At 43.4% G+C, this 25,726-nt stretch overlaps 1 protein-coding gene across 1 annotated transcript in view; it reads left to right on the forward strand.

Annotated features, from left to right (window-relative positions):
• Window positions 1-25,726, forward strand: part of tnrc18 (trinucleotide repeat containing 18) — an 83,160-nt gene that overhangs the window by 28,142 nt on the left and 29,292 nt on the right. Inside the window, exons 5-19 of the mRNA XM_042504477.1 lie at window positions 455-2,308; window positions 8,004-8,091; window positions 8,249-8,478; window positions 10,521-10,667; window positions 12,029-12,213; window positions 13,454-13,868; window positions 14,341-15,318; window positions 15,467-15,612; window positions 16,391-16,524; window positions 16,658-16,771; window positions 17,410-17,593; window positions 17,680-18,013; window positions 19,984-20,196; window positions 23,818-23,979; window positions 25,172-25,653. Coding sequence (XP_042360411.1) covers window positions 455-2,308; window positions 8,004-8,091; window positions 8,249-8,478; window positions 10,521-10,667; window positions 12,029-12,213; window positions 13,454-13,868; window positions 14,341-15,318; window positions 15,467-15,612; window positions 16,391-16,524; window positions 16,658-16,771; window positions 17,410-17,593; window positions 17,680-18,013; window positions 19,984-20,196; window positions 23,818-23,979; window positions 25,172-25,653 — 5,666 coding nt within the window. The remainder of the gene's footprint in view (window positions 1-454; window positions 2,309-8,003; window positions 8,092-8,248; window positions 8,479-10,520; window positions 10,668-12,028; window positions 12,214-13,453; window positions 13,869-14,340; window positions 15,319-15,466; window positions 15,613-16,390; window positions 16,525-16,657; window positions 16,772-17,409; window positions 17,594-17,679; window positions 18,014-19,983; window positions 20,197-23,817; window positions 23,980-25,171; window positions 25,654-25,726) is intronic.

Here is a 25,726-nt window from a genome sequence, read left to right on the forward strand (position 1 = left end):
TAAAATGTATTTAAAAAGTACTTTATTTGCTTTTATTTTTTTCCGAGGGCATTTTCTTGTTAGATTTTTGGCTTATTTTGTGTTTATTTTCAGGTAATTTTCTTGAAACTTTTTCCTTAATTTTTTGCTCATTTTTGGGCCGTGTCTTATAAGTAGGTTATTGTCTCCCCCCTGTGTTTTTGAAAGAAATCAAAACAATTTGCTTAGGTTTTAAAGTGTTACGTGTATAATACGTCTCCTCTTTCTCGATATGACTGTTGCAGATCTCCTGTAGGTTTGTGTTACATTTTCTTGGCAAGTCAACACTTAAATATTTATCATGCTCACCTCTGTCTGTGTGCTGCTGTTTTGCTCTGAATCTTCATCTGTTTCAGCAGTTTGTGTTCATGTTGTGGGTGTGTGTTTACTGTTTTTAGACTCATGTCTCTTATGTTTTGTGTCTGTGTTTTCATAGAGGGCTTTTTCCTGCCAGCGTCCTTGAGCCAGTTACCTCTCCACCCTCCATCTGCCCCTCCGAGCGCCCCGTCCAGCTCCACACCCCCTCAGAGGACGTCCCGAGATGGGGGTAGAGACCGGCCTTACCGAGGGGAGAGGGAGAGAGAGAGGGACAGAGAGCGGCCGAGAGAGGAGCAGAGGCCGCACAGCGTGGTGGATCTGACGCAGGATGGGAGGAACGAGGAGGACCGCAGGACGAGGAGCGGCGAGCGGGAACGTGAGAAGGAAAGGGAGCGAGACGCAGAGAGAGACAGAGATAGTTGGGCGTTCCATCCTCACTCCCACCAGCAGAAGTTACACTCCCAGCCCAACACAGTGGAGCCCAGATCCAGGCCGTCACCCCCGCAGCACTCCCTCCCATCAGGCGGGGGTGGGAGGTTTCACGGACCAGACACAGACAGAGACAGAGGGGGTCGGGAGGAGGAGGGCGGCTCTCGACCCCAACACAACCATAACTCTAATAGCTCAGACAGACAAAGGAGGAATGACTCTGTGGCCACGTCAGGCGGGACCCTCCACATCTCCTACGCCCTTCCTCCTGCGCTTCAGCCCTCCGCCGCCGGCCCGCCTCACCCCTCCACACACAGAGAGTCTATCAGAGAGCAGCGAGTCAGCGCACCGACGTATGTGCCTTCTGTGGAGGTTTACGACGAGCGGGTCGGACCCATTCAGATCGCCTCGCAGGCCCGCGACAACAAACACGGTGACAAACACAGAGACAGAGAGCGCGACAGAGACAGAGAGCGCGACAGAGACAGAGAGCGCGACAGAGAACGTGAACGGGAGAGACACAGGGAGAGGGAGAGCTACAGGTTTCCTGAGAGGAGCCTGATGGAGCATCCGCGTCTCTGCCAGTCCGGCGATTCAGGCAATCAAAGAGAGGAAGGTTCTGTCATTTGTTCCAATGGATCCATTGGTAAACGAGGCCAGGACGCGTCTTACTCCTCCAGTCAATCAAGGTTCAGCCCGGAAACCAGAGACACCTCTAAACACTCAATCCGATTGGGTATAGAGCGGGCGGGTGCGGAGCCTAAGTGGAATACCATCAGCCCGTTAGCCAACTACGCCACGAGTCACATGGCCGCTCTGGCAGCTCAACACGGACACACGCTCTCCTCCCCCCACAGCCAGCCGACACACTCACAGATGTCCCATTCCCCTCACTCCGCCCATCGGCCTGGCAGCAACTCACACTCCGCCCATAGCCATTCCCCCCAAACACACCCCTCCCAACACGCTCATGGGCGTGCAGGTGAGGAGGGGAGTCAGAGACGCTACCTGGACCCGTCGGCGCTCTACCGACCTGCAGGGTCATTGGCAGGAGAGCGAGGTGGCGGGTCAGATCCAACAGAGGTTTCAGCCATGCAGAGTCTGATTAAATACAGTGGGAACTTCGCTGCGGAGGGTCCTGGATCCTCCAGGCACGCCGCGGATGGCCGAGGGCCCTTTGGGGGTCTGGCTAATGTCGGTATGGAAGCAGAAAGAGAGAGGGAGAGGGAGAAAGAAAGAGAGCGAGAAAGAGAGAGGGAGAGGGAGAAGGATAGAGAGCGTGAACGGGAGAGAGAGAGGGAGAGAGACAGGGAAAGGGTGTCAGGTAATTCAGGGGCGCTGAGGGTCCCTCCCCAGCTGAAGAGAGAGCAGGAGCGGCCAGACAGCGCCCGCTCGTTTGGCCGGGAGGGGGAGGGGGAGGTGCGCCACCCTCCGGTTGGCATTGCTGTAGCTGTGGCTCGGCAAAGAGACAGTGGGAGCACCAGTAAACAGACCAGTGGACCCTCAGACACTCAGAGGACTCTGCTGCAAACAGCCATCAAAGGTAAGGATGTCTTTTTAAAGAAAAAATAAACATAAAAAACTCACTTCTAAACACAGTTTAAAAGTAACAGTTCAATCCCAAATCAAAAATACATGTTTTTTCCTCTTACCCGTAGTGCCATTTATCAGTCTAGATTGTTTTGGTGTGAACTGGGGATAACGGCCCTAGAGATGTCTGCCTACTCCACAGTATTATGAAAATAGATGGCACTTGGCTTGTGGTGCTCAGAGTGGGAAAAAACAAACTCAACAGTAATGTCTCTTTCCAGAAATCATAACCCAGTTACTCAAGATAATCCACAGACCTTGTTGTGAGCAGTTTCATGTAGGAACTATTTTCTTTCTACCAAACTACACACGCCAACTGTACCAATGTGCAGTGGGAAGCGTGCATCTTGCTCATCTAGCACCACTGAGCTTCCTAACGTGACAGCCAAGCCAAGGAGAACACGTGAATCCTTTGAAACCCGAGAAAGTTGGTTTAATATCTTTCAAAAACACGGGGAGAAGAGAAAAACGCAGCCTAAAAACACATGGTCCGAACATTTTGCAAAAAAATGAAAGAGAATTATTTGAAAACATGTACACACAAAAAACTGAAAAAAATGATAAAAATAAACCTAAAAAGTGCTGAAAATGTTATATGTGTGTTTATATATGTATTTATTTTGATTTTTTTCTAGAAACATAACTTTGAATATATATATTTTTATAATTAAAGTCATTTTTCTTAAATAAAGTCATTAAAATTAAAATATGGAAACACTATAAAAACGTTAAAAATTCATTGATAAAAATGTGTGGAAACCCTGTCACGAGCACGAGCCTCTTGTCCATGAGTAGATGCACTATGCCTCCTTTGTGGGAAGAGGGAAAAAAAATCTTTTAATTTTGGGGCAAACTTTCACTTTAACACCTTTTTAACACATTTTTTCAAAACGAGTCAAATCAGTTTTCTAAGAATTTTGTCAGAGTTTTTGTGAAAGTCAACAGAACACAGCGCAAGAAAACTGACGTCAATCTAGGTGTAAAGGGTTAACTTATTTGTAATATTTTCTAATGTATTTCCTCTAATGTATTACTTTTGCTTCTCTCCGCTGTGTCTCCTCTCAGAACGGCCCTGCAGGGGACATAAAGTAGATCCCCTCAGTTTAATGAACCAAAAGCAAATGATTCCTCATTTTGGTTTCCATGAATAATGAAGGATTCATTTTCTTTTGGATCAAAGTCATGTTTCCTCAGCCCGCGTTTGACTTTGAGGTGTTCATGCACGTAACGTGATTGGAATGGTAGAAACAACCCCCCCCACCCTCCTCAACCCCAAATTGCTAATTATGTCATGGGTTGTGTTTTGTTGAAAGGCTCTTTTTGGCAAGTCTGTAGGCCCTCTGTGCTGCATAGCAATTCCTGCCATACAGCGCTCTATTCTTGTACGTCAAGGTCATTCAGCTACAGTGCTCCCTCTCCATCTCTCTGTCTTTCTCCTTGTTTCTGTTTCTCTCCCTCAGCTGTACGCTCCCTCTGTCCTCCCACAGCTCAGCCCCTCTCTCTCTCTCTCTTTTTTGCTCTTTTCATTTCGCTGAATGTCTCTCTCCTTCCCCACCCTTCCTTCCTCTCTGAGAAGGTCTTTGTAGCGGCACTCCCTCCTTGTCCCACCTCAGGCCCCCTGCTCTTTCTCCACTCTTTTCTTCAGCGCCCCCTTCCCCACCCCACCACCACCCTCTCTGCATTAAACATGTCATTACAGAGTGCTGCTAAAAGCTACAAACAAGCCTTGAATTACAATAAGACCATGGGTGCGTTGCTAAGCAATGGATCAGACTTGAGAGTGACGGACTGGTTGTGTGTGTGTGTGTGTGTGTGTTTGTGTGTGTGCGCGGGTGTATATGAGGAACTGTGTAATTTGTTTGTGTGTGCATGCACATGCATGCCTGTTGGGGGCGTTTATTCATTTCCTTGCTTGAGCAGAGTGATTGGTCTAATAGCATCAGTCTCTCAGGCTGAGAGGAGCTCTAAATAAACAGCGGAGGATTTACACAGAAAACACAAATAGATGGATGAACGGATAGATGGAGGGAAGCAGGAAGGAGGAGAAAAGCGATAGGCTAATGATTAGAGATGGACAGATGGGATTTAGATCGATAGGTTGATAGACGGGAAGAGAGAGGTATGTCTGGAAGTAAGGAAGTGAAAGTGTGAGATAGGTGCCATAATACACTAATACACATATTGCTTAATACACTATACACTCACAAGTTATCAACAAGAGGCAATATACTTGTCTTGGGAGGTATGTTATATTTCATACCTTCCTGAAATTATCACCAGGGTACATGGTATATGACAGTATAAGTGTGCAGCACTAAAAACACCCCCCTACATTGCAGTACTTATTTTCAGCTTTCAGACCAATAGATACACAATAGAAGCCCACAAAATGTTAAGAAAAGTAATACTCTCACAACAATGTTCAACTGTACACCTTTTTGAATTCAACTATCTCTTGGTTACAGAAGACTGCCTTGTTAACTCATCATAAAACACCTTCATTTAAACTTGACAGAAACAAAATAAAACTCACCCAAACTGTCCTAGTTAGTAAGTCCACTGTTCTAATAATCACTGGCTCCAGTTTGGTCCAAATAAATCCTTAATCCACCAAGATAGCTGTAAAAAGCATGCCATTATTCCCCACAGTCTCTCTCTGCCTGCTGGCCGCCGACTGTTTACAGTCCTGTAACTTCTCCCTCCACCAGTTCGTGGTGTCTTTCAGCTCAGCTGCCTGTTCCACTGGTAGAAACCAAAGATTGAGCTCTGGTGGTGCGTGCTGTGCACTCCATACAATAAGTTTAATTGAAAGAGGAGCACCTGTTTTTATGACAGTATTGAAAAACAGACTTTGGGGATTTCTAAATACCCGTTATACAGATATACTGTGATACTGCCCAAGACTAATTCTTGCACCCATTTCCCTTATTAAACAGAGAAACAACCATACACCGTCTTAATTCATGTTTCTCTCTTTTACCAAAACTTATAACTTAGACGAAACCGAGCAGAAAAAAGTGACCTGCCAGTAAACATTAATCCAATAAAAAACAAGAAATACAGCATATACACCCAGAAAATAATTAAACATCAGGAATTAAATGTAATGATAATGTACTTTACTCAACTTTTACTGTTTCTGTTTCAAAGTAAAAGCCCTTTGAAAACGTTTCTGTTGACAGAACCCCCTCAGTTGTAAACACAAGGCTTTTTACTGTGAAACATTTGCAGGACCGTGTTGTTGACAATGCAGTAGCATGCACAGCTTCATAAATGAGTAGAGTATGTGCTTTTAATTGTGTTAATGCAGTAGTTACACAGGCAGCTCTGCAGCACCGCCATAACAACAAACGCTGCCAGTGTGAACACATACTGCTCACGCATGCAGTGTGACCCGGGCGTAACCTCTCGGACACATGATGCACACTGCATGCAAAACATCCTCAGTACAGCCTCTCCAGGATGGAGTTAATCAAAGGATGAGGGTACTGTGATACCGTCCGTGCTTAGTGTGAGATGGAAGGAGGACCAGTGATGGAGGAACGGGGTGAAAGAGGGGGCGTGCAGCGCTAATCGCTGGCTTTCTGATGCAGAGAGGATAGCATGTGGGACAGGCTCCTTGTAACCTTGGTAACAGTCTTGAAACCTTTCCTGCGGAGCATGTCAGGGATTGTTAAAGTCTCTTGTCCCTTTCCGGGCAACACACACACACATACACACACTCATAGAGCAGAACTGAAGGGTTCAGCACTCTTGTATAAAACCTTTCTGCTGCTCGGGGACTTTCAGTCAGCGTCGATGAGATGGAAGAGGGTTAACGGGAAAGAGTGCGAGGAGGAGAGCCTCATGTTTATTCTGGACTGCTTGGACGAGTGCGGCTGCTTTTTTTTCTTTTTTTCTCTCTCTCTCCATCTCTTGTTTTGCCGTTGGCCCTCATAGTAAGCAGGGTGAGTTTAAGGCTGTGTGTGTATAGTGAGGCAGTAATGGTATGTTCACACATCTCCTGTGGCACTAGACTAATAACTGATAAGAGCTGACACTCAGAGTGAGAGCTGTCACTCCATTTGTGTGTGTGTGTGTGTGTGTGTGTGTGTGTGTGTGTGTGTTAGTACAGTATGTGTGCGCACACTCTTTGTGTTCAGGCTGCGGCCCAACATGATATTTTTAGCTTCCCCTCTCATTTTGACATGCTGTGTGTTGTGTCATCATTATATAGCCAGTGTCATCTTCCCCTCTCTCCTCTGCTGTCACCCACTTTCCTCATTCACTTCTCACCACATTATTGCTTCCTCTTACCTCTCTACGGTCTAGTATATCATCTCTCACAGCTCATATCCTCTTCTTTAAAGGAACACCTCGCTCACAAAATGATCTTTTTTTTATATCAATTACTCACCCTGTGTTGTGTTGAATATGTTTTTTTTTTTCCGTGGGCTCCCATGGTGAATGAAAAATCCCAAAACGGAGAAAATTCTTGATGAATAATGAGGGACTTGGTTCAACAATAGCAGAACTATATCAAAACATCTGTTTACCAGCTCTCACACTTCATGTGCAGTAAAATCTAATTCATATTTATCCAAACGTATGTTCAGTACTTCCCAAAAAAGGCATTTTATAATGGGGAACTGAATGGAAAGTGAAACATATCTAGGTTCTCTTTAAAGCCAGACTCCATTGACAATAACAGTATTCACCAAAAGCACACAATACGACAAACAGCAGCTCCTGTGTTCAGTTAGGTAAAATATTGTTTTTTGTCAGTGGAGTCTGGCTTTGAAGGGAGTATAGATATGTCTCTCTTTTAGTTCAGTTTCCCGTCAGAGGGGGCTGTTTGTTGGGGAAGTACTACGCACAAGACTGGATAAGTAAGACTTGGATTATACTGTGCAAGGTTTTTTGAGAGTTTGTAAACGAGTGTTTTAAAATGGTTTTGCTGTTGTTAAAAGCAGCCCACTTTTACCCCAATTCATCAGGGATTTCCTTTTGGATTCTCCGTTCACTGTCAAAGAGTTTTCCTCATGAATTAATTGTAAAATAGGGTGAATAAGGGGGCGGGCACATGCCATGTGCATGCTCATTTCTATTGTTTTCAATAGAGACGCGCAGCAGCCTGATGCCGTCGCGACATGCAAACGGTCCCAAGTTCCTGTTTTTCAGGGTGTGACGGCTGAGCCCTGAGAGAGGTTCAACTTTTGGAAAGCAGCAGCGCACACTGCATGTCATGTGACAAGGAACAACCAGTCACAGCTGGCAGATATCTTTCTTTCTTCTGTAAATATCAGAAGAAGTTGATTATCACGGATTATATTTCAGGCCCATTTCACACTTAAGAAACAGCTGGGAGATAATCAGCTCTGCACTCAGGATTTCTTGTAAGAGGACTATGATACAGCGCTAGTTATGATTGCTTAGCAACCTCAGACACAACCTGCCTTTGTGCTCATGAAAGTTGGAACAGAGTAGACACAAGAGTAGGCCCGAAATCGCGTTTTCCAGGTGTTTAAAGACTCGGCATGTGACGGCCCCTAACTGATATACAAATCATAATTATCTGGGTGAAGTATTCTTTTATGCACATTATGTGAGGGATCAGGTTTTAAACACCGAGACACTAAACACCTTTATCTGTGTCTGACCCGTTGTAGATGAGGAGCGAGGGGAGGATCGAGGTCGTCACCATGACGACAGACTGTTGGCAGGTCGGCTTGAGCGTGAGCAGGAGAAAGTGCTCAGGTAAGGGGGGTGTGGCTGATGAAGTATTTGTGTCCTATTTACCCAAACTTGAATGGTTGCCAATTGAAAAAACTCAAGTGCTGATAAATATGCACACAACAACATATCCTCCTCTTAATAAACATTATTGATTAGAAATTTGTCTGCTTCCTTCCAGAGAGTCCAAGGAGCTGGCCGAGTTCACTCAGATGCACCCTACTCCGCTCTCTAGCGGCCTGACACCCAGTATGATGACCCCCAGCCTCATGACCCCCAACCTTATGGTGACAGGAGGAGCTACTCTGGCAGGGGCAGGACGATGGCCTCCAGACCCCTCAACTCTGACCTCTCACCCCTGGATGCCTCGGCCGGGAGCCCCCCCAGTCTGGCTCTCCAGCTCCCCGTACAGTATGTTGACATACATGTGACTGGAGCTACAAGCACACTTTTAGATGATCCCAAAATTGCACTTAACATTCCTCGTGACACATTTATGTGACGACCGATGTCAGGCATGTATTTAGTTATTTCAAGAATTTATTGTTTATATCAGGAGAAAAAGGGATTAGATCTACACAAGAAAATTATTGGACACAAATTTTGATAAAAAATTGTCATTTCCAGCACCAGATTGTAATGCATTAGTTGTGAAGTTTTTCTGCTTTTCTTGTTTTATATGTTATAGTAATCTGAATATTTTTGGGTTTTGGGACGAGGGGTTGCCACGGCCATGAAATTCCTGGAAAACTTATGATATTAGAAAAACTAAATGTTTTGGAAAAGTTTTAAATATACATTGTTTTGTCTATGGTTTAAATTATGTTCATAAAAATCCCAAAACACCAAACAACATCAAATAACGTCAAACATTATGTAGAATATGTTTAAAATCTAGTGTATTATTGCTTGACTGTTAAAGAGGTGTTGCGGTGACTGTTGTCATATGCAGCTACACTCTGGCAGGAACGTCTGTGAGTACAGACAGGAGTCACCAGCAGTTTGTTTTTTGTTTACGTGAACGTAAAAATCAAAATTTGCAACCAAATGAACATGAAGACCTGTCAATCATGTAAAAAGAGAAAATAGATAAATAAAGTAATGAAATAAATAAAAAAGAATTAACAAATAAATGGGTTTGGGGGGGTTGTAATTAAATAAATTAAAACAATAAAATAAAATAATGATAGAAAATAAGTAGAGCGGCAAACAAAAGGCTGCTAGTTACACTACATTGTGTCTCTGATACTTGTTTACACAAAGTAAGGTCTGATATGTGAAAAATACTCCGTCCATTTTTCCATCCAATTTTCAAAAAAAAGGATCCTTCTGGGTTCTCAAATTAAAAGTCATTCTCTCCATTACATAAATACTGTGTATTACTTCAGTCCCTTAGCCAACTCTGGGTATTTCTTTTTTCAGTCATTCCTGGTATGGGATTTCTTACAGGCCACCAATAATATTCTTGACAGGTGTTTATCCTTTTTTCGCCATTTGAGTTCTTCCAGTCTAAACAGATACAGCAGCTGAAAGTAATTTTGGCAGTCTACCCGTTTTAAACTACTTCAATAAAGTCATGGAAATTGGGTAAAAAATAGGGAGAAGTTTTGAAAAATGAATTGGTAAAAATGTTTGAGAACCCTGGGGACTATTTTTCCAACAAAACAAGTATGAAAGAAGCATCTGCATACATCATAAATGCAAAATGCCCTCTGTCAGAGGTGAATGACCTTGCGTCTCGTCATGTGAGCTGCCACTTTAAACGTCCGCTAAGGTAGACTGACAGATGTGGACAGGTACAGCAGCAAAGCATTAGTGGCATTAATAGTACAGTAGCTCTTGACCTTTTCAGTAAATGTCTTATTCCCTGTCAGCAGTGTTATCCAACTTGGTGCTAGAGACTGAAGAGTCTGAATTAATTCACCACGAGAACGTGGCGTGCTTGCAAAATTCTACACGCGCCCGTGTACCCATTCGTGATTGGTGTAGCAGAAAAGGGAGGTGTTGTCCGTTTGTCCAGTGGCTCGTCCAGCAGCAGCCTCCAGGGGTCAAGTTCCACAGACATTCCTGATCTTTGCAGGACATTCCTGCTCCTCCAACGCTCGCTGTTCAGAAATAACAGCGTCAACACACACACATTCACATAGTTATGTGAGTTTACACATAACTGTACACACACAACATCTGAAAATATGGAAACACACACATGCAGAGCTCCCCAAGGGACAGCTCTGTCTAGACATAGAGGGCAAAAAAACAAAATTCATCAAAAAAAGAGCAGCTAAATCCAGTGTGTGCTTACTGATATAACCCCATTATGACTTTGACATTGGTACACTGGCTGAAGAATGATGCTGAGTTAATCTTAGTTTTAGCCAAGCTGGGAAAATGTTGTTTTTCCTCTCAGTCGTTAACGTTTTTCACACTTTTTCTTCCCTTTCCCTCCCATTCAGGCCTGGGTCCTTCCTCACTCCATCAGACTCTCCCTCCAGGATACCCACCCTCTCTGCCAGGCTCCATACCCCCTCCCTACCAGTTTGCCAGGGACCCACAGTCTGGACAGCTAATAGTCATCCCCACTGAACACCTGCCTCACTATGGTATGAAAGCTGCACTCTGTATCAGTGTGAATGTTAAATCTAAAGTATGCACTCATGATGTTGGTTTTGCGATTTTTTATCACTCATAAAATTACTATTTATTGCGTTTTAGCAAAAAGAAACGATTACCATGTTCATTTTGAAACAGATGTTGGTGTTGGTAATTACTGTAAACAAACGAGACCATATCCAATAAGACTGACAGCCTCCATATGTTATTGTGGAGCAGTGTGCCAGTAGTTTTTGCTTTTTGCTACGTTACAGCACAAGCAGGAGGGTGGTGTGAAGCACTTTAAATGTGATTATCCTCTTCTGTGAAGTGAAAGAGAAACTAATGTGAAGCATCAATATAGCACAGTCATTCCAAACCAAGAGGTACTTTTAGGAGCTACTTCTACAGTTGGAAAGATTGTAGAGTCGCTCAACTAGTTAGAAAAATATCAATTAAGCTTTAATTAAATAAATATCTGCATATTTAGTCAGCTGTAACACTAAACCTGTAAGTGAGAGTGTATAAAAAGTTGTTAGTAAGCAGGAGGAATAGTCTTTAGCAGCTAAAAGTAATTGATAAATAGTTGAAATGGTTAAAGTTAATGGTTGAAATATTTAAAGTGAACTAACAGTAATGGGCAAAATTTGAAATTGCTAGCTAAAAGTAAGCAATTGAAGTAATTAGTTTAAAGTAGTGGGTAAACATTGGAAATAGTTACCTAAAAGTAATAGTAAGATAGTTGAAATAGCTAAAAGTAATTGGTAACAGTTAAAAGTTGGCTTAAAATAACAATTAAAGAGCTGAAATGTTTTGCTAAAAGAAATGGGTAAACAGTTGCAATATATAGCTGAAAGTAATGACTAGGCAGTTGAAATAGATATTTCATAAACAGTTAAGATAGTCAGCTTAAAGTAGTGGATAAACAATTTATAGTTGTTTGTAAATAGTTATCTAAAGGTAAAATGATAAGCTAAGCTAGATTTGAAATGATAAGCTAAAAGTAACTAGTTAGCTAAAAATAAACAGTTGAAATATTTAGCTTTAAGTAATGTGTCGACATTTAAATCATTAACTAAAAGTTATAACGTAACTGCTTAAATAGTTTGCCAAAGGTTATGTGTAAACAGTTAAAATAGATACAAGTGATGGATAAAATAGCTGAAAATAGTAGGTAAATTCAAGTAGCATGGATGCTAAGATGAAATAAAACCTAAAAATGTGTTAATTTGAATGTAAAAAATACACTCTGGGGATTGTGGAAAAACAATGCTGTCAAACACTGGTTCATTATTTCATCTCTAATAAGAAAAATCTGATGCCAAAGCATGCTACTAAAGCTCATTTACACATACCCTCTATTGCTCCCCAGGAGGTGATGTACTGGAGCGTGGAGCCCCGGTGTGGTCGGGGGTTTACGGTACAGGCAGCTCGCTGCAGCATGCGGCCCAGCTCCAGCTCCTCTCCCAGCAACAGATGCTCCGACAACAGGAGCTGCTCATGATCCAGCAGCACACAGCGCAGGTCCTGGAGCTGCAGAGGAACGCACAGCTAGTCGTAAGTGGCCTTTGTGATGTTCAAACCGCACAAATCACTTACTACACATAGTTCAGACCCCTTATTCAAAGACATTTACATTTGTATGCATGCATATATGTATATACATCCACCTACAGATCCAAACACAATAGATGTGCAGCTGTAAACCACATTCTGCTGCAGGGTGAACAGTTACAGCAATACTTGCATGATAAAGCGGATACTGCGTATTTTACGTATTTTCAACCAATCCTATGAAAAGGCCAAAAACAACAATGCACCAGCATCTAAATACTCAGTACGTTTACATGCACAGCTACAGTCATAGCTGGATTAGGCCATTTAACTGGACTACTGTGCTTTTCACAGAATACAAGCATCGGGGGAGATGCTTGTGTTTTACTCCACTGAACGGCAGAGTTGCTGCTCTGCCGCTGCCTCTATCAGCTGTTATGTTGTTGAAGAGGAACAAATATTCAAATAACGTGTAAACTTGAATTGATATTGATTTTTAAAAAATTTTTATGTGGCTAAAATATGTTTTGCTGCGGTTCCATGGAGGTACATCGCTTAGCTTCAGTGCAGATTTTGTGTGACTACTTTTGTTATCCGGGGATGGGGTGTTGGTGGCTGGGGTGTGACTTTTTTTTATTTAAAATAAATAAAAAATACGACATTTTCAAGCTATATGTCCCTCACCTAAGCCAAAATTAACAACACAAGTCCCTTCTCAGTGCTTACATTTTTAAAATGCCTGACCCGTTCTGCAGCACCCCTTCACCCCTCATAAGTCCAGTGGCATTATCTGGGTGTGTTAGTTGAGAAATACAGTTTAGTCCAATTTCAGTCGGACTTACATGTTTACATGTATTTTAAAAGTCCAGTTTTAGATGGACTAACGCAGTAATTCAAATTTCTCTAACGTCATGTAAATGTACTGAGTGTAAGCCTGTCTGTGGCTCTGAACCCACTGCTCCCTACTGAAGACTTCAGTCTTTAAAAGTGGGTCACAAGGCTTCAGTGATTTCCCAGAGGTGAAGTACACCCTTCACACATTTTTATGTTACAGTGAAGTTGTATAACACATTCAATAAACAGACACTTACACAGCACATCCTGCAGCTGCAGGAGAACACAGTGCGGGAAGTCTAAACAATGCAAACACACACCAATATTTACTCTCTGAAGTGTGTCCCACACACACACACACACACACATATACACACATATACAGAGCTGTCTCTCCTCTCTGTTTCAGGAGCGTTTAAAGGCCAGCGAGCACCGGCCAGAGATGGAAGACAAAGCAGACAAGCGGAACGCCGACCCCAAACCTCGCCCCTCCTCAATATCGTCCCCATCTCCCTCACCCATCCTTCACCCTCGCAAACCTCCCCCACCTTCTCGCTCGCCAACCCCATCTACCTCCTCCCTCACCCCGCTGCCTCCGCTCCCCTCACCAGTGACCACCCTCAAGTCAGAGGAAGGCGGACAGAGAGTGTTGTCTCACCCGCCGACGCCCCTGCCTCACCCGCCGTCACCACGCTCAGCTTCTCCGCCGCCATCCTCGCCACGGAGGCCTAAACTGGAGGCGGCAGAGGACGGGGAGGTGGGACGGAGGGAGCAGAGAGAGGGACAGAAGCCGACTTCTGCTCCATTTCAAGGCATCTACTCTGGTGAGTCTGGAGGAGCTTAAAAATTAAACGTTCAGACTGAATCATAGTGTTTCCTTACAATTACTTCCAGGTAGAAAACTCCCTTATCACATACATAAAAGGAAACGGCGTTGAGTAAACGCTGCCTCAAAACAGCCCATCTAAAAGAGTCAAAACCAGTTTAACCATAAGCTATAGTCAGAATATTTTCATCGCTTTACCTCGCCATCAGACAGTCCTCTCTGACAGACCGTTATCTCAATGCCACCAGACTCCATTGACAAAAACAATAATTTTACTATGGATGTATGGGACTAGTCAAGTAGTTGATAAAACATTTCTGCCGCCTCTAGTTGCCAGAATAACTAGCTGGTAAGACCTGATATTTAAAATTATTAATAATTTAATTAAATTTTGTCAATTGAAGAAAGTCAGCAGTGGATCTGTTATTAGTGACTTTAATTTCTGTGTTTCTGCTTTACTGCTCTGACAGATCTCCCTCCAGGTTACCCTTACCAGTCCATCACTGCCCCATTTGGCTCCTCTTTCCCTCCTTATCACATCCCAGCACCCACAGGGGCAAACACAGAAGTTGTCCCACCCCACCGCACTTGCTCTCCTGCCTCTGCTGCCCCTCTGCCCTCAGCCCACCTCCATTCAAGGCTGCTGGATGCAGACGTCAAGCCACAGAAACTAGAGCCGTCCAAGACGGGATCTTTTCTGAAGCAGGAGCCGGGTGTGGAGCAGCCTCCGCTCGACATGACGCCAGAACCTCTGGGTCCTCTTCGCCGCAGCTGCAGCCCTGTGCTGGCCAGCCAGGACAGAGAGGAAGATGGGAAAACCCTGAAGCCCCAGCCTCAACCGCTACCTCTGCTGGTCCCCAGCCCTCCTCCGCTACAAGGCGAAAGACTGGGAGACATCAGGGAGGAGGAGAAGGAAGGAGGCCAAATCAAAATGGAGGTGTTATCTTACTCCTGTCAGGCAGCTTACCCCCTGCCTCCTCCACTCACAGAGGCCGAGCCTAAACCAGAGGTCATCAAGGATGCAGAGCGATATCCACCGTGCGTCGCTGCAGAATCAGACAGCCAGAAATCTGCTCAGATGTGTGCGTCACTAGAACAAATCACCAGCGCGGCGTGTGTGCAAGAACAGCCAGACACTCCAATCAGCTCACACACTCCCAGTCAGAAAGAAACTGTCACTGAAACTCCAGTTAATCCTCCTCCCACCTCAAACTCGCCGCTCCCGCTGGTCATCGCGCCTGAGGATCCCATGGCGGGGATGTTCGCTCTACTGGCAGCCAGTGAGATGGCTCAGGCCCGTCCCAGCACTCCACCGGCCCCGACACTCGTCCCGCAGATAGAAAACCCTCCCATAAGCGCTGGTCCTCTGGAGATGGTGGCGCTGGAGGGGATGGCCCTGCTCAGCCAAATGGCACAAAGAGAGATGGAGCACATCAGCCTGGAGCAAGGTGAGCAGATATGAGAGGGAGGAACGAAGGAAATTAGGAACTGAAATTAAAAAAGATGAAAATAAAGTCTAATTTTCTCATCAACTCTGTTAGATTAGAGGTTTTTATGTTTCTCTAATGTTTTAATATTGTCTGCATCACCATTCAGATCTGACATTAGAGGGTCTGGACTGCCTCCTGGAAGCGAGCAGACAGATTTTGTTGGAGGCCATCGAGAAACAGTCCCACATTGACCTGCCAAGAACGCTGGACCCCAACAAGAAGTACAGCTGGAGGCAGAGGAAGGAGGAGCCGGTAAGATGAAGAAAAAATGTCAAAGCCTCCTGGAAAGTTTATATGGTGATGAAAAATCTGGTAAAGTTACAGTTTGCCAGAAGCAATTTCCAAGCTTTGAAAAGTTTTGTATAATAACACAATTTGCATTCAAGGACTGTCAGAAATGTGAAAATCCAACAATATAATAATAAATATTATATATATATATACACACACACACACACACATCACACACACATACATATATATACATATATACATATATATATTTTTTTATTTATCTTTTACAGTTTATGGCTGTGATAAATGGTGTTATATTTAGATATTTATTTATTTATTTATAATAAATAAAGCATTGCTTCCTTGCACTGATTGAAACATCGATTCTTTAAGGAAAATATTCCTTCTAAACCTGCGGGCATGTTTTCTTTAAAAATCAACACTAAAATTTATACAATTTACAGCAATTTCAATACAAATTACACCAATTCGAAGTAGTTTGTCCCTCCCTTGTGTTTAAAAAATATTAGTCATGCCTTCCCATTTTGCACCACCCCCTCCCCTCTCATAAATAACAAAAGTACCTTGTTTTTAAATATTCAGTTTTAAATATTTTCTGAATTCATTACTTTTTCAGTTATGAAAAAGAACCAATACGGAGTGTCAATGGCCATTTCAGAGAATGTATGGTTTTGAGAATTTGCCTGAAAGTCATGGAAATTTGTTGGTAAAATGTATATCAACCCTGAAATGTGTCATTGTGTAAGATGTCGTGACACTTTTCTCTCCTCTGCAGCTGTACAGTAAAATGTCCATGGACGTGTTGGACGCAGTGGAAGTGGAGTACCGTGTCCGCCTGGCCGAGCTGCAGAAGACGTACAAGGAGAAGCAGAGGGATCTGAGCAAGCTGCAGAGACGCAGAGACAAACGGTGAGTTCACATATTTACTGCGCATGCAACACATTTTTATCACACTGCTGCTATAATTACACACAACAAAAAGTGCTCCCACGCCTCCGCCCCAGACAAACACACACCTTTAACTCTTTCATGCGTATGTCAGTGAGCGGCAGCAGCAGGAGGATGAGAGGCGGAGTCTGACCAGACGGGGCAGAGGACGACCCAGGAAGAGGAAACTCTTGGCTACACCTCCCAAACTGGACAGCAGGCCTGGAAAGTGAGTGAGATTTTTGTTTTTAGTGCTTCTGCATGTTTGGAACTGCACTTCTTTAACTTGGCAAGACTTCAGTTAAATTAATCCTTCAAAACCTCAACAAATTTCTCATTTCTTTCAAAGACATAATAATAAGTTAAGTTAATAAGTTACAAGAAATTTACCAAAAAATGAGCAAAAAATAAGGCAAAAAAACAAACAAGAAAATGACTTTAAAGAAGTGCTGAAAATAAAACTAAAATGTTTTATTCTTTTACATATTAGAATTTTGGACTATTTTGTAATAATCCTCACCTCTTTGTTAAAAACAAATTTTTAGTTGTTTTTTTTTTTTTTAATTTGTGAAACACTTCTTGCCACGTCGATCATTGCCTTTTTTTCCCTGTGGTTGTAAAAGATGTCAGTCCAGTTTTCAGCTTTCAAAGGGTCCGAATGCAGCACAATAAAACTGATGTCAACCTAGGTTTCAAAGTGTTAAAGTCTTTTATGAAATTTCCAGTAATGATGCTCTTTTGATGTTAAACAATGATTTTTTGCATGTTTAATGTCATATGTCGTTACTCTTTTATGCTCTTTTGTTCAAAGTAAATTCCCCTCGGGGTAATAAAGGTTTGATTCATTCAAATATTCTGATGTCTCAGGGTGGGTAGGACAGTGCAATACTCTGAGGACTCAGAAGCCGGTGAGGGACAGAGGAAGAGGTTCCGGGTGTCCAGAGAAGAAGACGAGATGGAGGCAGGAAGTGGTGGAGTTAAAATAAAAAAGAAGAAAAAGAAGAAGAAGAGCTGGAACGACCAGGAGCCGTCCACCAGTCACGCTCTGGAGGTAGGTCCGTTAGGAAGTGCATGTTTTGGCTGCGGTGTTGACGGCATTGTTCGGATGAATTTACGTGTTTTTTTGTGGTGTTTCAGGTGTTAAAGGCGAAGCGTGGACACATGTGTGAGCAGGAGCAGCTGGCGTCAGACCTCGACCGAGCGCTTTCGCTCTCGCAGCTCAGCTCGCTTGGATCACTCGGGTCGCTCGGGGCATCTCGCAAACTCTCCTCCAGCTCCAAATTAGACAAGTCGAAGGGCAAGTCTGCGGAAAGTCGGATGAAGCAGCGCGGCATCCTCCCGTCTGCCAAAGCAGGGAAACACAAGATGACCGCCAAGGCTTCTGCTTCGGAGACCGTCCGGAAGGTGAAAGGTCAGAAGAAGGCGGCTTTGTTCTCTCCCATGAGATCAGAGCTCAGCAGCTGCTCCAACAGTGAGTAATGAAAGTTTTCTTCCTTACACTAAACTCTTTAATCATCATTGTATGGAGATTATTCCCCATCTGACCCGAGGCTGAGCAGTAAATCACCAGTTTCAGCACAGTACAGTCGATTGATTCTGTCTGCCACAATGCGTTTTCGATTCAGGTCGATTTGGGTACATGTGACACACAGTTGGTCACAAAAGAAGCAGCCACCTGTTTTTCCTTTTTACCTTTGGCCATAAAATAAAAAAAACCCACATAAATAATTGTATCCAGTTAAGTGCATCAACGTTTTCTTTAAAGTGATTCCACTAACAGACATAAAACTTGGTTTAACAACAAGAACATTTAATAAAAGTAGGAATTCGGCTCAGTAATAACTGTGATGGTTCTTGGACAAAACACTTATTTTTGCTGGTAGCCTTATCAGCTACAGCACTTTTATATTGTATAAATTTACATTTTCTCTACTCATAAGTTAAAAAATTACATGTATTATTTCTTTTTTTTCTTACTTTTTTCTTTCTTTTTCATTGATATAAGTTACTTTTCCTGACAGAACAGTACTGTACTGTATTTCAGCTACCATGCACTTTTTTTTTCAGCCTAATATTGTTGTAACAGAGCAGCTAAAAGGGGTTTTTGTACCAGATGAACTTCTCATTCTTCCAAGAAACCCCCCAGTTTTGTTGTGTCCACACCACAAGAACTAGAAACTAGTTCACAGTTTTGAGGGACTTTTTTAGCTGGTGTTTCAGAGTAGGGACTCTCCCAGCACTAGAGGAACGCTGAGTTATGGAAGTGAATGTTGATTGGTAAAACACAATCAGTGCAGTTTTAAAATCCCATTAGCTGTGTAATCAAAAAACAAAACATAAACAGCATCTCACAGTGACAAAAATGAAAGACAACAAATGGACTGACAATGAAATCCAGGCTTTACCGAGCATATATGCGACGATGGAAATACAACTTAATTTTGAAGTGAAAGTGGCATCGCTCTAACAACTGCCACACTTGAGCATACCACATTAGAAGTTCGAATAGAAAAAATGAATATGAAAATTTCAGAAAAGCTCTCCAATGGGCAGTTCCTATCAGCAAGTCCCCAGAGCAGTTTGGTCAGAAAATGCATATCAACGCAGCGTGATCAACAAGTTAGCAGAGTGAGATGCCCAGCCAAGTCCAAAGTAGTTTATGTCGAAATGCATTGTTTGCACATGGTCTGTGCTTTGTCTGTTTTTTTGTTACAGCCTTTCTCCAAAAAAATGGAAAATATTTACACACATTGCTGATTTATGAAGCCTCAATCTCACTGCACTTAAAAACTTGCTAACACCTGCTAATGTCTGTTTTTTTTAATGCAAAGAGAACGTGTATGATCAGCATTCAGCCCCGGGTCAAATGACTCCAGTAGACACAGGTTTTTATCACCTCCGGCTCCGATCGATATTGACGGGAACACAACACACGGGTGAATGTGGTAATTTCAGCTCCTTAAGCGGCGAGATGCAACGTCGTGCTGTCACTAATTACCGTCCTTCTCCTCCTAAGCAGCTAAAACACCGATCCAAAAACATCTGCATCGAGTTTGAAAGAAAGACTGAATAAGTAAGAGATGTATCACGAGAAGAAACCACTGAAACATTTTTCAAAGACCTCTGTTCCTCTGCTTGTTTACCCGCTCTCCTGCCTGTCTGTGACGTCGCACGGACACACCAAAAATTGAATAGTAGACCAAAAGACAATCCACTGCATGTGCCTCGTCCTCTTGAGACCAGCATGCTGCACGGACACGGTGGCATTATACGACATCTTCGTGGTAGTGGAACATTAGTTTAGTTGACCTCAGCCGAGTCAATAATTTGAAATAATGTAGATGGAGGATCAGTTTGAAGAGTCCTTGCAGAGTCTCAGACAGAAATCTTCTTCTTCACTCCTCATTTCATGAATCATTAACCGTCCTCTCTCTGCACCAGACTCAGATTCAGAGGAGCACAATTCTGCTCGAGGGGGCTGGCCCCCTCTCTCAGGGACGCGCTCCCATGGCAACCTGGCCAGGAAGAGGCGCTCCGCATCGTCGCCGACGTCCCCGCTGTCCAGCCAGAAGTCCCAGAAGAAGAAACACAAGCACTTATCCCTGCTACTGGAGGAGGCGGGCCTCAGCTCCTCCGACGACTCCTTCGACCAAGGTTACTGACAAATCTTACAGCCCCTCGCCCCTCGCTGTAGAGTCAGACAGAAACGTGTCTCTGAGCCTCGTCACAGCTTGTGTCTTTGTTTGCGTTTCGCTGTAGGGCAGCTGTTCTCAGACTGCTTTAGCTCGACCATCTCTACCTCTCTTGCTGCTGGCTTTCCTATAAAGTTGCCTTGTTTTTAAAAGAAAGAGTTAACGTATTTCTATGGTGTTTTATATTGCCTGGATTGCAAACCGTTTTTGTAGCATTTGTACATTGAAAAATTGTGTGAATTGTGAGATTTTTTCATAAAGTTGTACTGCAGTTTGGTACCTATAAGCTTTATTAAAGGTGTTGATTTGATTGGCACAGAAAGCGAAGCGCTGTGGTCCTTGTGTCTGCTTCATCTGTCTGTCCGTCTCCGTCAGTCTGTCCAGCTGCACCTCACACATCCTTTGGACCGCTCTGTTCGTCAAATATCCCTTTAGTCCTCACGGCAATGGTTGGAAAACACTGTTTGAGCTTGAGATTTACATTTTTTGGGCTCGTAGAAGATTTTATTGGAGCGCACAGAGCTGGATCTGTTTATTTCCTGGTCTTGAAAAGAGAAATGTGATGATAGTTGGATCTTTTTGTAATTTTTTGTTTGTATTTTTAGCTAAATTTCCTTAAATGTTTGTTGATGATGTGGTTTAGTGTTGATGATGTTGGGGAAATAAATGCATCACTAATTATTTTAAACGTCTTGACTAATTAAGATGCTGGGGATATTTGGACAATAGAGCCCCTCCTCTGTGTCTACTAAACCTTCAAATAACCCTTTTCCCTTTACGTTGCTCTCTCAGACACCTTGCTCTGTCCTCTCACCTTTCCCTCCTCACCCCTCCCCCTCCCTGTCCTACCCATGATGCTTTGAGTGTCTCTCAGCCTGTTCCATGTGCTTGTGCTGCTGCTGCCGCCACATTACAGAAGCTTGGCGCAGGGACTAGCGCAGCCTTGAGCCTACGCTACCTCGCTGCGGCTAGCGGCTAAAGCTTTGCTTGAGCTTGACTGTGCTAAGGCCAGGCTACGCTACGGCTAGGCTGCGCTCTCGCCGCTGCGCTGCCCCGCCCTGCCTGAGGCCACACCCCTGTCACCTGCTCTGTAAGTAGGAAGTGCCCCTCCCTCTATTCTTTATTGACCGCTAACATGGACCATGCTGAAATTGAACTACATGAACAGAACGTCAAGTTTTATTTTTTTGAAGGGATGCACTGATTTATCGGCTGATATTCGGCTTGTTGACCGCCATCGGCCTGTCAGCAAATGAGATGACGTTCACGGTGGCAGTGGCGGATGTTTATATGTTGTGTCAAATCGATTTTGCAAAGTAAACTTAATATTGACGAGCCAAGCGAGGGAAGATATGTTTTCCCCTTTTAGATGTTGATATTTGGTTCAATTTAGGTTGTGACATCGTGTGACCAAAATTCAGCGTCAGGACGTCTAATACCAGTGTCAATATGACTTTGACTCTTGATGACAGACAATGTTGATATTTTGTTGGTTTTTAGTCGTGAGTAACCAAAATCCAACATTTAATCGTAAAGTCGTGGAGAACAAAACAAATGGTTGCAAAATGTCATAAAGTAAATATCCACACAAAATGAAATTATTACTTTGTTAGACATTTAAAATATCAACCGTGTTTTCATTCCAACCAAACTAAAGTCTGTCTGACGTCATAATAACGCAGAGTCAGCAGGGATGAGACCGAGATTACATGAATTCATGATAAGTTCAAACTCTGCTCAGTAAAGCTGAGTACTGAGTGAAGGTAAATTATGATATTATCATGATGTGATCAAATAAAATCCTGTAAGTTAGTTTTTGGCGAGAAACTTGAATTATTAAAATTATTTGAAGGAAAAATGTGTTTTTTCACATAAGAAAAAGATATTAGTGCCGAAATTATGAAATATGTAGCAAAATGGCTTTTAAAACAGTCATTTAATTTTTAAAAATATGTTTATCATGTTAAAAGTTAAGGTTTCATGAAATTGACAGTGTAATAGCAGACTGAATTATTGCCCCTGGCACAAAAGAAAAATAAAAACAAAAACAAAATAACAACAAGAAAGACGTCGGTATAAGCTTTTGTTCGAACTAAACATCAATATCGGCCCAGAATTTCACAATCGGTGCATCCCTTTTTTTTCTTTCATTTTTATTCTCACAAATTGAAGCTCTTTAAGAGAGCTGTGGTTACCTCCACTTACTCAGCTTTATGTCTCCTGATGGCTTGTAAAAGTTAATGGGAAGACTTTTGGTGCTCGGCTGGGAAAGAGGGTGTAACCATGGTGACTCAGACCTCATACCAACGTTATACCAAGGGGCCTCACAGGGCTGTCCTCTCAGTGCCTGCCTGTTGTATCGTCTGCCTGCTTTAGTTAACAAACAGTGGATTCACAGCACGACCAAAACTAATTCCTGACAACTTGAAACTAGCTTTTAAATATATATTTTATTCGCGTCTGGTGATGCAATAGAAGTAAAATGTTTTTAAAGAGAAGCTTAACACCCTAAAAATCTTGTTTTTGCTGACCTCCAGTGGTTTAACGTCGCCTTGCTGCAGTGACGTACAGGTGTACTTCGGTGCACCATGACGTCACTGCCAGGTACGGTTACAAGGGAAGTTTTCAACCAGAGAGGGCAGCAAAACACTGACTTTCAGCTTGTTAGATAAAAAATCTTTAAAAACACAAATTAAAGCTACATTTTATACACTTTAAGTTAAATAAAAAATCGTGAAGCTGTGTTATGCTGCGAATCCACTCACAATGTTAACAGTCTAACTCCCGAGGAGACGCTCCTCCTGCTTCTCTGCTGCCATGGGCCTAACTGCTAACTACCTGCAACACACGGCTAACCAGCACTTTGCTTCAGTGTGTGTGTGTGTGTGTGTGTGTGTGTGTGTGTGTGTGTCTATGTGTACAAGTCTCTGCCTTCTTGTGTGCTGTATTCGCCCGTCCGACTCAGAGGACGAAAGAAGCAGCTTTTCACTTCACTCTCTGTCACGTTTTCTGAGGGCTTTTTTAAATAATTAATGATATGAGTCAGAGTTTATGCTCACATGGTCTTAGCAGCTGTGTGTGTGTGTGTGTGTGTGTGTGTGTGTGTGTGTGTGTGTGTGTGTGTGTGTGTGTGTGTGTCAGCGTGGCTCACATGCATGCATGTGTTAGATCCCAATTTTTCCTGCTGTATCTTGCTTACACAGCATTACAGTGTGAAGGCAGGCTGCAGTGGTTTGGAGAATCTGTCTTCTCTCTCTCTACTGTTTTCTCTGATCTAAATGTTAAGATGTTGGAGTGTGTGTGTGTGTGTGTGTGTGTGTGTGTGTGTGTGTGTGTGTGTAAGTTGGTATTGTAAGGTCCAGGTTGCTGTTTCTTTTATTCAGTCTTTATTTAGTTTCTTTTCTTAGAAAAGTTGCATCATTTGTCTTTAAAAAAAAAGTTGTATTATTTTTCTTACATAAATTGATCTTCTCAGTTGTGCAGTCTTTGTGTCCGCAGTCAGTCGGAGGTGTTTTGACCTTTGGCGCAGACCCGTGCTTGAGCCACATTTGTCCCTGAGCTGAAAATCTTTTCTCTCCAACAGAAACCTCCGAGGATGACGACGAGGATGAGTCAGATTCGGACGGCTGCGAGGAAAGTGGGCTGGGTCTGCTGGCCCGGTTTGCAGCGAGCGCCCTCCCCGTCAGCTCCACCCCGCTGAGCCTTCTCCATGATGGCAAACACCGCAGCCGGCAAAGCACTCTGGGTAAAAACATGCAAATAAGTTGATCAGAGCATCATGTCTGTTTGTGCAAAAAAAAGAGAATGTGGATTTGTGTGAATAAGCAACAAAAAGAAAAATAGAGAAGATTAAGCTGTGTTTCCACCAAATACTCACAAAAGTAACAGCTACCGACATGTACCTGGACCCTGGATCGGTTTAGCGTTTCCACCTCAAACAGTACTCTATAATGTAGGCTCCGTCTATGACTCCGAGAAATGTCTGCACCTTGTTATCGTCCACAGGACGGGGCTGCAAAACGACATTTTCAGAACAAAAAAGAGCAGGCTGAAGGAGGAGTCTCTTGATGGGATGTTTAAAAATAACGGGTTTGTGCATTGACTAATTGTTAGGTATTCGTGAAGGTTTAGTGCTGCTGGAGCAGCAACAACGCTCCGACCTGTTTCTTTTCTCCAAGTGAGGATTAGAATATATGTAGTTCACATAATCCAGTCAAAATGAATGCAGATTTTACAGTCAGCCGGCAGAGTTTTACAAGGCTCGGATACAAGCCCTCTTTCAATGAGTTGATTTGATTTATTTCAATCATGTAAAAAAGATAATACAGAAATGATTATACAAACAAGCAGGAAAAAGTGATATTTACAGATAATGAAAAACGTAAAGCAAAAGAATCTTGATACATATTTTCCAGTCGAGTGGATGTTTATAGGAGTTTCTCTTTCTGCAAAACAATAAAACATTTTTTTTATTAATCTCAAGAGGGCCCATACAGAAATGTGTGTACCAAATTTGCACAAGTTTGAAAAAATTCTCTGCTTGCAGGTGAGTTGGGGGCATTACTTTTTGACTCCCTCGTATTAAAGCAGAATGCAGAAAAGCCTGTTTTGCACAAACTCTCCTGCTCTCCTTTCACTAATTTCGCTGGTTCCCCCGACAGCCTATAATTGTGATTTTTTTGCGGTTGAGCAGGTTCACCGCCTCAGCGTTTGCTTGGGATTATTTTATTGATTCATGGTTAAATATTCATTCATTTCTAATTGTCACATCGGGGTGCATGTAATGATTCAGCCCTGAATTATGTATTAGTTTCAAATTGATCAATAGTCCTATTCACAGAGTTATTGATCCAGAGAATCTAACACCTGGGTTTATTACTGGATGTGTTTTTGTGTACAGTGTGTGTGTTTTCACACCCTCTCCTCTCCTCCATCAGGGTCGTCAGAGTGCGAGTGGTCAGACTCTGGCTCAGACTTGAGGCTGAGGAAGTTCCCCTCTCTGCTGCACGGCAAACGCTCCGCCCCTGAGCTCCCCCTGTTGCCCCCTGCAACCCGCCGCATCGACCAGACCAGCCCCACCAAGAGAGACGACGCATTGCCAGTCAAACGCAAGCCTCTCCCCAAGCCACGCCCCTCGCCACGGTCACCACGTCGATTCAGCTTCGACCTCCCCTCCAGCTCCGGGTTTGGAGGCTTCAGTGAGGATGAGGGCTGGACGCGGCGACGCAGCGAGAGGATTTTCCTCCACGATGCCACCACCTCGGCCAATCAGATGCCTGTGTCAGCCTCTGCCTCCACCAGTCAGAGCTCCTCCTCTTCCTCCTCCTCCTCCTCCAGCTCGGCCCCACCTCTCACCCCGAAGCCAGCCCCCAGGCCCAAACCCTCTCCGCCCAGCAGAGAGGGGAAAGATGTGGTGAAAGTACGTCAATAATTCATCAAGTTGTTACTCGCCAGCCTGAAAAACAAAGAGGCCTGAGTCTCTTTCTCCCCCT

Source organism: Plectropomus leopardus, chromosome 17 (assembly GCF_008729295.1).
Source record: "Plectropomus leopardus isolate mb chromosome 17, YSFRI_Pleo_2.0, whole genome shotgun sequence".
NCBI lineage: Eukaryota > Metazoa > Chordata > Actinopteri > Perciformes > Serranidae > Plectropomus > Plectropomus leopardus.